Source organism: Cydia pomonella, chromosome 22, assembly GCF_033807575.1.
Source record: "Cydia pomonella isolate Wapato2018A chromosome 22, ilCydPomo1, whole genome shotgun sequence".
In the NCBI taxonomy this organism is placed as follows: domain Eukaryota; kingdom Metazoa; phylum Arthropoda; class Insecta; order Lepidoptera; family Tortricidae; genus Cydia; species Cydia pomonella.
In genome coordinates this window covers 4,181,443-4,195,335 of record NC_084724.1, presented here as the reverse complement: position 1 = coordinate 4,195,335, position 13,893 = coordinate 4,181,443, and the positions used below count along the sequence as shown (strand labels likewise).

Genomic DNA, 13,893 nt, shown 5'->3' with positions numbered 1-13,893 from the left:
TCTTAAAGATAAGATAAATATATCGTGGTACGATTAACATATTAACCACAAAAGTTGAAATACCTATAGGTCGCTATGACAAAACTGATTTCTTAACACGCCGATTTTCACGTGTTTACGCGTGACACGCACACCTTGACGACTCGAGGGCTGAGCGGTGAATGGCTGCCGAGTATGTGTGTGTGCGAAACAAGTTTGTCATTAAGTTGCAGGTTGCAGTGGTCGGAAACCTCGTCGCCGACGTTGGACTAGTCGCTTTAGTTTAGACCCAGCTCTGTCTATCTGTCAACTACGGAATATTAATCGTATCATCGAATATATGTATTAGGGCAGTGGCAACATAAGTCGGAAAAGTTGATATAAAGATATATTTTAACGAAATTTGTAAAAATAAGTATTTATTCCACTACATGCATTCACATCATATTGCATGATAATGTTGATCTACCTATTTAATTGATTTATCAAAAAATTACGTCATTCGAGGATAACAAATACTTATATGTGATGATTTTCCGCTAATGTTTGTATACGAAGACACCCTAGTCATATCCACCAAACGATTAACGGTTTAAATAACCAATTCATAAATAATATAAACATTCAATAATGTTGGTTGGTTACAAAATTAAATCACTGACAACTCATTCTGCCTCCTAAGTTAACAGTAACTCAAAAACAAATGATCTTGAAATTGGAACTTTCAGGTAAAGAATTTACAGTTCATATTTGCATTCTAATTTCATTAGTGATAACGCTTTTTAGCGGGCAGTATTGACATGACACCATTTTATAGTGTCCGACCAAACCCGGATTTTATGTCGAAACCGACCGTTTTATTCTATTTTCAACCGAAAATATGATTTTTATGCCAAACCTGCCGCAAGCAAAACTTCGGCTGGTCTCGATTTTCTATAAAAACTTGTAAGTACATTTAAAGTATCTAAGCGGGCAAGGTGTTCAAAATTACTGACAGATTCCCGTTATCTCTTAGCAATAAAATTGTGCTCAGAACTATTTGGACTCTTCTGTGTAGAAATGTCCAAAAATTCGGTTCAACTGCGTTTGAATTATTTCAATTTCGGGTTTCATTAAATAATGTGTACCTATTCATAACAGTGATCTTAAGACTAGATTGCACTTCCGACCTCTCGTGAGTCAGCTTATCTCTTGTTCTTAGTAATATATGTAACTATAATGTCTAGTTAATCTTTATAGCGTATGCAAAGATTACAACATAATACATTGTTTTAGAGTAAGACATTTTTCAGCTTGAGAAATTTAATTGGACACTTCTGACAGACAAATCAACGACTAATCATAATTCATTAGTTGAGGTACGCGAAGCCGAACGCCGTTAATTAGTTCTCTAATAGTATTTTAGTACAATCGTGATATAATTAGAGGTTTTCAGTCGAGTATCGTGTATAGGCCATGATGCTTGCAGAGTAGCCTAAGTAAGGTACGAGATTGAAAAGATTAATTATATCTCTATTGTATACAAAACTTTTCTACAAGTCAACTAAAATAATGATTTTTCTATTGTACAACCTAAATAATTAAACAATATCAGGTAAGTATTTATTGAAAAAGAGACTCGTTGATGTCTTGCGTCCTTTGGTTTTGACTGCGGCGTGACGCGATTGGTCAAACTCATTATAGTTCACTAATGTGTTTCGTAATGAAGTCATTATAGTTGAGTCGGGTGTCCATAATGACAAATATGCGTTTATAGTTTGATTTACGAAGTCTTCGCCAAAGTTCGCCAATGGCTTACGAAAAATCAATTTTTAATACATACTTTAAATATGTACTTGTTAATTTTACCTTTGGCACAAGCCTAGATAACTAGTAACTAGGGAATGATTAATTTGTAATATGTGCTGTAATAGTAACGATAACATTATCTGCGCTGTAATCTTTCACTTTCTGTTTATGCTGCATTATCTTTCACAACTGCGTAGTTTTCGTTCACTTTCCCGTGTATTGCGTCTTTCGTAATTACATTCATTAGGCGCTCGATAATCCGGCGCTAGTCAATCCGGCAGTTATAGTCTTAGATGGCACGCTCTATAATCCGGCAGTGTGCCGAACGCCGGATTACAGAGCAGTTGCATTGTTCGGTAGTTCCACGTGTTTATGATTCAAATCTACTAATCCAGCAGTTTCAACAATCCGGCAAGGGGGCAAAATTCGGGTGCCGGATTACCGAGCGCCTACTTTGTTCTCATAATCTGTACAAGGTATTAGCCGGGGTGAACTGAAGTGGACCATAAAATGATGGTATTTCAGAGTGTTTAGTGAAGTTCTTTTTATTGCAAGCTTTTATTTAACTTCACGTGTATGTATGTATATTTGTTGCTTGCTTTGTAAGTATGTCCTGAAATCTTGCAAGTTAAATTTGACCCACTTCTCGGTTTCCGATTAAGCTGAAAATTTGCATACATATGTAAGTCGGGTAACAATGCAATATTATGGTACCATCAAACTGATCTGATGGTGGAGTCAGGAGGTAGCCATAGGAACTCTGTGAAAAACAACGCAACCTAATTGTTTTTTGGGGTTTTCAGAATTGTCTCGATGAGTATTATTTGCCTGTGGAAAAAAAAAGTACAGTTAGCGATAAAAGCTTGTACCAAAAATTATTTTTTTGCCAAAAACTTATTAAAATTCCCATCAACGAGGGGAAAAATTGAGAACTGTCCAAAAAGCGAATACACCTAAAGGTTTTGTTTTTTGTTTCGTGTCATTTAGTGCGTCAAAAACCATGGCATTGTTTAAAAGATTGTCTCCCCTGCTTTATAGTTCACCTCAATATTGCTGTACTTAAATATTCTTCTGTGTCAGGAAGACGACGTCTGGCGTGAGCATTACTCATTTACGGACCAGACATGACATACTCGGTAATTGGGTGACTCGATACCTTGAAATTCGCTCTTGTGAATTAGATCTGGAGTTTACTAACACTGGTACATTTTATACGACTAAGACAAAGCCAAAAGGAGATGTTCTGATTTAATTGAGCTATGTAAATAGTAGTAGTAGTTATGTGATATAAGGCAAAAACTACGTGGAGTGTAATTCAATAGAAATGCCAAAAAATTTAAACAAATATAACGGGTTTTCTTAACATTTGACACATAACATAACCTAAAACCTCTTGGTAGGTTGTTTCCACTGAAATATTAAAAATTAACATATATTTTAACTCACAAACAATGTACAAGGTATTTGGACCTTACTGCATTTGTTAGTTACGCGGTATTGCACTATCCCCGACGATATATTTAAATATATATATATATATATATATTCTAAAATTCCTAAATAACAAAATATAAAAAGATAAAATACAAAAAGTCAGGTTCCACCGAGATTTGAACTCGGATCGCTGGATTCAGAGTCCAGAGTGCTAACCATTACACCATGGAACCGGCTGAGCTAATCGACGAATTTACTCATCACAAACTCTTACTACTTTATGTTACCGATTATAATAATCGCTATAGCGTTGAACGTTTAAAGCAACCTTGTTGGAAGTCGCATGAGAAGTTTCACTTCAAATTGTTGAAAATCATGATTTTCCTTAAGCGGGATAACTTCTAACGAAATAACGGTATCTTTTCTATGAAATTCCATTTCGGGAAAAAACTGTTTCCAATAACTAAATTTTAGCAAATCACTTTGATTTTGATGTCGATCGCTTCAGCATAATATATTCTAGGTTTACTTATAGGTTTCGTTTTTATGATAAAAAAAAATTGCAAGTAAAAAAAAAAAAACGAAAACCTTTAAAAACTTAATTTACAGTACATATGGTGGTACTTTAGCGCACTAGTGCGAAAATTATCATATTACGTTACTGTGCCGAACATTAAAAGGGCCATATGTACTGTAAAACGTTGTACGATACATGTGCGAATACTCCCTTCGGTCGTGTTTTAATTTATCGCCACTCGTTTCGAATTTCCTATTTTTCGCACTTGTATCGTAATGTACTATTTCATTGAGTTAATAAAGTCAAAATCATGGAGAATGGAAAATATTTAGAAAAGGAAAAAAGGTTTTCTCTCTTTGTATGGACGATCACGTGGTATATTTCCCTCTTAAAAGTGCGAGATTACGAAGTTATGAAGTTAAAATGGTTTGTTTACATTATTTGCTTTTTCTATTGTACTCAACTTTACAGTATAGCTATAGTACTACAAGACGGTTCCGTTTTGAACCTTCATGTAAACTCCATAAAGTTTAAATTAGTTTAAAGTCATACTGGCGGAGAGGTTTTCCCCAGGGATCTCTTTGTTATTGGACAATACTTGCGCTATGTGGGAACATATTTCATACTCGTATAAATTGTAATACTAATATTACATTGTTAACTTTGTAATCTTGGTGTTAAACTGTTGACAACCTACTAAAGATGAGCTCAGTCTGTAAAGTTTTGTAAATATCAGGTCCTACGCTCATCTATGTACAATCACCGTTCGGAAATGTCTCTGATCGCGTACGTTTATCCCTTAGTCCACTATTTGTGACGTGTTCAACTTAGAGGTACTATTATAGTACTACTATATTGTCAGTTGTCGATAAGGTTGATTTTAAATTGAAGCTTTATGGAAATAGCGCCTTTGCCTAGAACCTGGGATGGGCTCATTCTACAGTTTGGTAAATATCGAGTTCGTACGCTCATCTACAATCAGAATCACTGTTCGCAAATGTCTCTGCTAGCGTACTATTTATATCGGCGCTCGGCCTCGCACTTCTGTAACGATTCGACAGCTTTGTGTGGCGGCTGGTGTTTGATGGGTCGACGACCTTTGGAAATTTGCAGACTGTTATGTTATCGTATGATATTGACTCTTTCTGACGGCCATCGGCTAGGCTTCCGCTACTTTTTCACGGGTCGAATTTGCAGGCTTACGGTCAGTATCCTGCCTGGCTCAGGGCCGTAGTTAAGTTCACTGGTTTAAAGGGTGCTAGGAGCTAAGGCAGAGGTCGGCAGACTTAAGGACAAGAGCCACCCGGAGTAGAAACCACCACTTTTAGGAAACTCAACGAGCGACATATGATGCCAGTGGTCTAAGTACACTTACAAGCAATGTCCCTATAATATTACCTTTGTATGTTTGTTAGCTTATCACCAAATAAATGATTTATAATTATTTACAAGCCAGGAAAAAAACGTTAATTAGAAAGGAACCATAAAACCTTCAAGAAAAACCGTACACCCATTTCAAAGGCCAGCAACGTACTTAAAAACCCCCTGGTGTTACGAGTGCCCATGGGCGACGGTAGTCGCTTACCATCAGGCGATTTGTCTGCTGGTTTGCCTCCTGTATCATAAGAAAAAACAAAACCATGAATGAAACGCCGCGTGATGAAGCTTGCGGCGCGGGGAGGGGGAGGGCTTAGGCATATCGCGCGAAATGAAAGGTTTTATCATTTTACCTCAATTAGTCTAAAAATATACTTCCGTCTCACCCATGTAGATGTAGTGCAGGGACGCCCGGCCGGAAGCAGGCTCGTTGCGTTCACTCAGCCTAATTCCCTGGAGTTGGAGCTGCAGGTTACTGTCCCGGCGGCATTCCCACACTATTCTCCTCAAATCTTCTCGTTTTCCTGCAGAACAGAAGGACATCTTAACAACAATATCCTTTACTTCGCTCTCTTTTAGTGTATCACTACCGAATGTATTATATCGCGGTGCCGCATACATAGTACATTCTGCTAATAAGTGCAAGCTGGTCTCCTCCTTACCACAGTGTGGACAGGACCCATAATTTTACTTAAGTTCAGCTTGACAGAAATGAAGCTGGTTCGAATTCCTGCAGACTGCAACGAAATCCTCCTTTAAAAAAGTATAACATAAATATGAAGATTTTGATGCTCTTACGTCTAGATGTTTCGATGCTTTTTTTATTTCATAAATTTTTTTGTGTGTCAACATCAAGAAGAGTTAGGAGCATTGAAAACTTGTATGAAAACTGTTTTTCGCTCCTGATTTTTACAATAATAAAAAAATCGAAAAAAGTCAAACGTAGCATACCAATTGTTATTATACATCCAATTATTTAAAATTAATGTTGATGAGCTGGGCCACCACGGACTGTCCTGCCAGAGAAGCGCGGGCCGCATCTCGCGCCACGCCTCCCTGAATGATGTCATCCGGAGGGCGCTTGCCTCTGTTAGCGTGCCGGCCATCCTAGAGCCGAACGGTATCGCACGCGACGACGGCAAGCGTCCCGACGGGATGACACTCATTCCTTGGAGGCTTGGGAGGACGCTTGTGTGGGACGCCACCTGCGTTGATACGCTCGCGCCGTCCCACCTACAGGCGACCTTCGTCAAGGCGGGAGCTGCGGCTACAACGGACAACCGCAGAACAGAACAAATGCCGCAAATATGCTGTCCTCGGTGTGCGCTACATATTTGCGCCGTTTAGCGTAGAAACTGGGACCGTGGGGGCCTAGCGCAAAAATAATATTCAAAGAAATTTCCCAGCGTCTAACAGACACCTCAGGTGACCGAAGGGCTGGCAGCTACCTCGGCCAGAGGATAAGCCTGGCCATCCAAAAAGGTAACGCTGCTAGCCTTCTGGGTACCATAATGCATGAAGGTGACCTGGGGAGCATTTTTTATTTATAAGTTTTGTTTGAGTTCTATTGTATTTTAGTTTTAATTTTAATGATTTGTTTATTTATTATTTAAAAATATTTTCCATAATGTCAATATCCAGAGAGAAAAATGGGCACTACGTTTATATGGAGAAGCGGCCGTCCCCTTTCTTCTTAACTGAACTTACGCGTAACATAATGTCTTACGCATGTTATTACATCGCAACTACGATTAGTTCATAAGTCATTACACTATCATAAAACTTTATTACTCTATAATCAAGCAGACTTGCAATAAATAGACCACTTAATGAACTGACTTGAAAACCTGAATCAGATTGGTCCATTAATCCCGTGCATCAATACATTTATGGAAATATTTATGTATCACCCAGCTGCGAAATTGCATGGTCATTTAAAAAAAATAGTTGAGTTCTATTGCATGTATTTCTAGCTGCAGATTTTTTTATACCACGTCGTTGGCAAACAAGCATACGGCCCGCCTGATGGTAAGCAGTCACCGTAGCCTATGAACGCCAGCAACTCCAGAGGTGTTACATGCGCGTTGCCGACCCTTTAAAAACCTGTACACTCCTTTTGAAGAACCCCATACTGTATACCCTCGGGAGCTCATTCCACAGCCGGAGCGTCCGCGGGAAGAAATTCCTCTTAAACCGCACAGTGCGCGACCATTTAGGCTGTAGATTATAATTATCTTGAGAAAAATTAAATCGTACAAAAAGCTCCACTCCGAAATATTTTTTGGGACATAAAACAAGAATTTTGACTCAATTAATAGTCACTATTATTTTCAAAGAGTTTTATTATTTTCAATAAAAAGACACGTGAATGTTGTTTACTCTTTTTCTAAGGGGTCATCCATTAATTACATCACACGAATTTCTAGTTTTTTTGACCCCTCCCAAGGAGGGGCCTTGTCATGCTTGGTCACATTTGGCAAAACCCCTCCCCCCCTGGTATGACGTCACATTTTTCGAATTAGGTATTATTAATATTTTATCAAAATACTTTTGATGAAAGAAATATAAGTCATTTTATAACACAAAACCGATTAGGAAAGAAAATTAAACGAACATGACGAATAATCGGTCCAAAAACTCGTTATTTAACTCTACAACATCTAAAAATAAAATCGATTACTGGTGATGTTAAAGTGACGTCACAAAGTTTGTGACTCTCCCTCCCCCTTGTCACAACATGTCACATTTTCTTGACCCCCTCCCTCCCCCTAAATGTGTGATGTAATCAATGGATGACCCCTAATGCCAAATAAATTAATAGTTTAAAAAATACTAGAAAAACACGCTTATGAAACAATATTCCACCATAGAATGCTAGTGCCTATCTTCTGGCTTCATCATCAGACCTTGAAACCTAATCGTGGTCAAAGTTCATTACAAGACTTTTCTAACAAATCCAAACACAGCATACGATGTTCCATCATGAAGTTCCAGGTCATATCTTCCGGTTCCATCATCAGATCAGTTCGACAGTACCATATTATTGTATTGTCATCAGAACTACATGGAAGATGGTTAAATTAGTTACCTTAGATTCCATTACATAGTTAGTTACATACAGGTCGACCTAATAAAAGCGTGTTAAAAACGAAGTACACAATCCGATGGCAAAATCGACATTTCCCGTCACCTTTCTTCTATAATACATTTCCGTATCAAATTCTTATAACCGGAAAAAGTAATTTTCCACTCTAGTTACCTGATTCTCATAGCCGGTGCTACGAGGGGACCGCGTTTCTGTCTCTTTCCGAAACATAAATAATGAGGGAGATGGGGTTAACTTAATATTTGTGAGTTTTATTCGATTATATAGTTGCTTATTGAACAATATCATATATTGTATTGTCTATCTGATTAGGTTTATACTTAATGTAATTTTTTACAATCAAGTATTAAGTCCAGCGAATTTATGTATCTTAATATTTGTGACGCACTTGTGACACCATGTAGCTGCAAGTTAGCATTGTTTGCGGCGGCCACTTAAGGTCTGTGCACACCGGATGCGTGTGTGTGGACGAGCACGTGGGCGTTGTAATATACAGATGTTTATAAGAGACGGCACACCGCTAGCTTGTCGTGAGCGTGCACGGCTCTGTACGTCGACGCACAGGCAGCCGGTGTGCTCTAGGCATTGTTGGTCATCGTATGGAAAATGTATCTTATTTCTAGCTCGTTTTTAAAGTATTGGACGTTTTTGCAATGGAATTATGGGCTAGTCAAGGTCTAAATCTAAATCAGAACCATATCAGAATGAACAAGAAAAATGTAGTAGTTTTTAACCCCCATTTTTTTTTGTTTCCAGGTCAATGGGAGAAACTGCCGCTATGGACGCTAGAGCGAGAGCTGGTCACACAGGACATAGCAGAGAAGGAGAGCATCAAGGTCCTCGAGAAGGCCACTGTTCCCATCGTGAAGATGACTGACAAATACTCCGACGTTAAGGTAAGATAAGAAGGACAGGACAGACAAGGACAGCATCCAGGTCATTGGGGGAAACTGCCGCTATGGACGATAGAGCGAGAGCTTGTCACACAGGACATAGCAGAGAAGGAGAGCGTCAATGTCCTCGAGAAGGCCACTGTTCTCCAGAGATGGTGGTACAGGACAGACAAGGACAGCATCCAGGTAATTGGAATAAACTGCCGCTATAGACGCCAGAGCGAGAGTCACCCAGGATAAAGCTGAGAAGGAGAGCGTCAAGGTCCTCGCGAAGGCCACTGTTCCCATCGTGAAGATCACTGACTAGAGTTGTGCGGGTTGTGCCGCGAGGCACTTCATACATTTGCAACACTTACGCATCTTATCAAATATCAAATAGTTTATTCGTGATAAACTAACTAAAATTACATACAAAAGTATAACTATGAAGTTTACCACGAAATGGTGTCGGTTCAGCATAATACTGACCCGAAAGTCAGCGCTGATCTTCCGGCGAGGCCACGATCACAGCTATATGACACGGCCCTGTTATAAGCAGAACGCAGCCTTTGCGACGGCGACCAGCGCCATCTTGTCTGCTGTCTATGGTTAGGTTCACATCTTGTTTATTCGGACTGTTGTCACAATAGAACGTGACCCCTTTCGAAGTTATAACAATAGACCTTAATGAAGATGAAAGTCGAATTTTCGACTTCAGGTCAAACTCAAATTTTCCACCCTAGGGGTATATTTAGGGTATGTTATTTTACATATTTTAAATATTGTTATTAAAATTGTAATACAGTAACAACGTATTTTCTTCATCAGGTGGACATATCGTTTAACATGAGCAGCGGCGTGAAGAGTGCAGAGCTTATCAAGCAGTTTAAGGTCAGTAAGGGCAGAGGTCCATTACAATGTAAACAAAAATCTATTCTACACCATTATGTTAAGGTTCAAAATCAAATGATGAGAATCGATGGCGAGGGGCTAACTTGATAGCGGTTTGTTCGGGCGCCATTTGATTGGATATCATAGTAAAATCAAATCAATGATATTGAATTAAGGCTCAAAATCAAATGATAACAAATGATGGCGGGATATTGACTTGAAGCGGCCTTAGATCTGCATTGAAAGTTATACAAATAACAACTTTATTTTCCTTACAACAAGGTTGGAAATATAACTATGACAAGGAAAACGAGAGCATAGCAGTATGTACGATTTCCACCGACCGGGTCGCGTCAGAGAGCATTTCACATTCGCACGGGCGGCTCCTCGCTGACGCGGTCGGCTCCGGGCGGACTCCATCGACTCCGTCAACTCTGTCATACATTTGTGACCGCGGCCGGCAAAACGTCCCACTTTGCCACTTGCCGTAAGGACGAAATTTGCTTGTATCTTTATATGAATAACCTGTCAAGTCGTCCTTATGGCAAGCGACAAAGTGGAACGTTTAGCCGACCGCGGCCACATTTATGTACAGGCACATTGTGAAATGCGCTCCGCCGCGGCCCGACTCCAGCCGAACAGTGGAAATCGTACAGTAGTGTTCTAGTAGACAAAATCTTAATGTGGGCTGACAAAAAAATACTTAATTAAAAAGAATAAATCGGTAGCATGTGGGTCGTGCCAAATAATGAACTACTGACTTGGTACGCTAGTAAATTTACCGAAAGTAGACTTTTACGCCATAATAACAAGAACCAACTTAAACGCACTTGTTAAATAGGATATTGTTGTTAAGATTGTTCTCTGAATAAAGTCGACGTGTGTAGTGTACAGATGTTTTGTGTTTACATCTGTTCACCTTGAAATGGTTTGTTGTTTGTACAAAATCAATTAATGCATTCATAACATTATATTAGATTTTCACGTGCAAGTAACTTATAATTAATTCGCGTTAAGAATGCAGTAAAATGACTACTGTGCTCCGGCCTAGCGATGCTTGTGACCGTAGACCAATGAAATCGTTCCTAATTAGAAAGTATGCTTTCAACTGGTCACTGTAAACTTACTTAGGTCATAAGTTCTGTCACAAAGGTTTTGACTGATAAAATGTAATACAAAGCTTTAAATAAAAAAGTTTGCCATGATTTAAAAGCTTGTTTTATACTCATCAAAACGTAATATAAATAGTTTACGAATATAAATTTAGATCGTGTCTTTATTTACTAATTGTTTATTAACTCTGGGATTGTCGTTAGACGCGAATACGCGGCTGGATTGTGAAAAATTATACTTTACAAAAGGGAGTAAAAATCAGTGTCACATTAATAAAATAGGTACAGTTGTTTATTTTTCTAAATCTACTTTATTCGAACGTTATTTTATCACTAGCGTTTAGTTCTCCGACGAGTCTGTACTTCAGCTATACCCTTCAAACTTAGGGTAAGTATCAGTGACACGCTAAAAATAGGCATCAAAATCACCTTGGAACAGGTCGTGTATTTTTTGCATTTTTTTTATACCAATTTTCTGAATATTACTTAAAATTATGTAAAACTGAAATTATATTTATTGTAAGTTAAATTATATTGTAAGTAATTCAGCATTAAATAAGCTTTCACCAGCTTTTTTATCAGTCAAAACCTTTTTGACAGAACTTATGACCTGACTAAGGGCCAGTTGCACCAAACTGCCTGTCACCGTTAAAGCATTCGCTATATTTTATTGGGAAGTTTCATAGTAAACTGCCGTGGCGCGCTCGGTGATGTTGATCAAAAGTGGCACCAAGTGGGTTGTGTAATATTACACTCGGCGCTGGCTAGCCAGTTCCTTTGCTTGAACTTGGCTTGACACGCTGCCGCGTGTCTAGATCAGTCTGTCACGAAGTATTTTCTAATTAGGAAAGATTTGGTTGGTTACGGGCGATGCTAGGCCGGCGGACAATGATGATGACTTTACTGCATTCTTAACGCGAACGAACTATGGTATAAAACAACATTATAGGGTCCATATACTTAGTTTATAATTTGTCTTTCCTAAACCTAAAAGATTTTGGTCTACAATTTTTATATCGTCCGTCTAAGCTAATTTTTCAGCAACAAAGTCTTGAAATGTCACTGTAAACGTCATATACTCAGAAAATTGACGTTCATGGTCGCGTTTCCACAAAGGACAGATCCTTTGCTAAGTTGGTACAGAGCTACTGAAGTTATATTCGACAGATTCTGAAGACAAATTCGACAGATTCTAAAAAAAAAAAAAAAAGACAGTAACATAACTAAAGCCCAACCACAAATATATGATAATTGTCAAGAGGGCGCTGTTATTCTCATGTATAGGGTGACAGTTGGTTTTAGTATGAATCATTTAGTTCCAATGAAATTCCGCAATATGGCACGTGATCATATATTACTGGTCAGGCTTTAGTGGTGGTTTTGGCCGATATAAGTTACAACCAGAAATTAAACTTTAGTATTCTTTCTCCAGTAATTTTCCGGAAGAGAAGAGGCATTTTTTTCTGTATGTATTGTGGAAGAATACATATAAAATAAGCGTGCCTATTGCAGTTTCTGAGATTTAATATTTTGAGGGTTACAACGACGGTTAAAAATGAATAATGTTTATGTCGCAGCCATCTGGTTAAGTTAGCCAGCTAATTAGTCGCCTAGAACTATATGTAGAAAATCACTTAACGTTTAACAACTTGGCGTTTTGAAAGTCAGCTCTTTGTCTCAATTTAAATGTAACTTAAAAAGCAAAGAAATGAAGTAACATAAAGTAAATAAGATACAAATGAACAATAAAATACTAACCTTACCGAACATCAAATTCATCAATGTTTAAATTAGCTAAATGACTACACGACGTTTAGCCATATGGTTAAACGTTGCGATCAATGACTTAGCTGGGTGGTCTTCACCAACTAATTAGCGGGCTAATTTAACCAGTGGCTGCGACATTTATATCATACTAATATTCACCTTTCTTTTTCCAGGATAAATACCCAGTCCTAACACGCCTCGTAATGGTTCTCAAGCAGTTCCTCCTCCAACGCGACCTGAACGAGGTCTTCACCGGCGGCATATCTTCCTACTCTCTCATACTCATGTGCATCAGCTTCCTGCAGCTCCATCCTCGCCCTGAAAGACTGAGACAGCAACATAATCTAGGCGTGCTCTTAATAGAGTTCTTCGAACTGTACGGAAGAAAGTTTAACTACGTGAAAACGGCTATAAGAGTGAAGAATGGGGGGTCGTATGTGTCGAAGGATGAGATACAGAAGGATATGAATGATGGGCATAGGCCTTCGTTATTATGTATAGAGGATCCTTTGACGCCGGGGAATGATATCGGGAGGTCGAGTTACGGAGCGATACAGGTTAAACAGGTGAGTCATCACTATATTCCACATTATATTGCAGCGAATTTGACGTTTTTGTTGGTACTTCCTCTCTTATTGTGCTTTCCCAGTCTGTGCAGGGATAGCGTAGTGAATAAACACTTAAAATTCCTTGAAAAAGAAGCATTGTGTGTAGACTTCTTTTTAAATGGAATAAGAATGAAATAGAATAAGTTTTTGAGTGTTAAAAACTTAGTTTTTTTATTTTATTTACCCCACCTGACCCTAGGACTCCATTACCTAATAAGAACTTATTAGGTAATGGAGTTCCAGGAAAGAATAATTACCAATTTTAACTTACACAGACTTGACACAGACATAGAATAAATGAAATAAATTAAAAACCCAACCGATTTTGATGAAATGTGTTTTAAGAACTAAAGCTAAAAAACTTGTTTAAAAATAATAATAATAACAATGACATCTAAATCGGTTTACCCGCGTAAGAGCGGTTAAACTTATAACACCTCTC

At 38.4% G+C, this 13,893-nt stretch overlaps 1 protein-coding gene and 1 non-coding gene across 2 annotated transcripts in view; one reads left to right on the top strand and one right to left on the bottom strand.

Moving 5' to 3' along the window:
- The window catches only part of LOC133529945 (mucin-2-like), a 44,260-nt gene that overhangs the window by 23,772 nt on the left and 6,595 nt on the right, over window positions 1-13,893 (top strand). The window contains exons 3-5 of the mRNA XM_061867728.1: window positions 8,958-9,097; window positions 9,902-9,964; window positions 13,017-13,409. Of these exons, the coding sequence (XP_061723712.1) occupies window positions 8,958-9,097; window positions 9,902-9,964; window positions 13,017-13,409 (596 nt within the window). The remainder of the gene's footprint in view (window positions 1-8,957; window positions 9,098-9,901; window positions 9,965-13,016; window positions 13,410-13,893) is intronic.
- Window positions 3,363-3,434, bottom strand: Trnaq-cug (transfer RNA glutamine (anticodon CUG)). Its single transcript has one exon. It is a non-coding gene; the product is annotated as a tRNA-Gln (tRNA).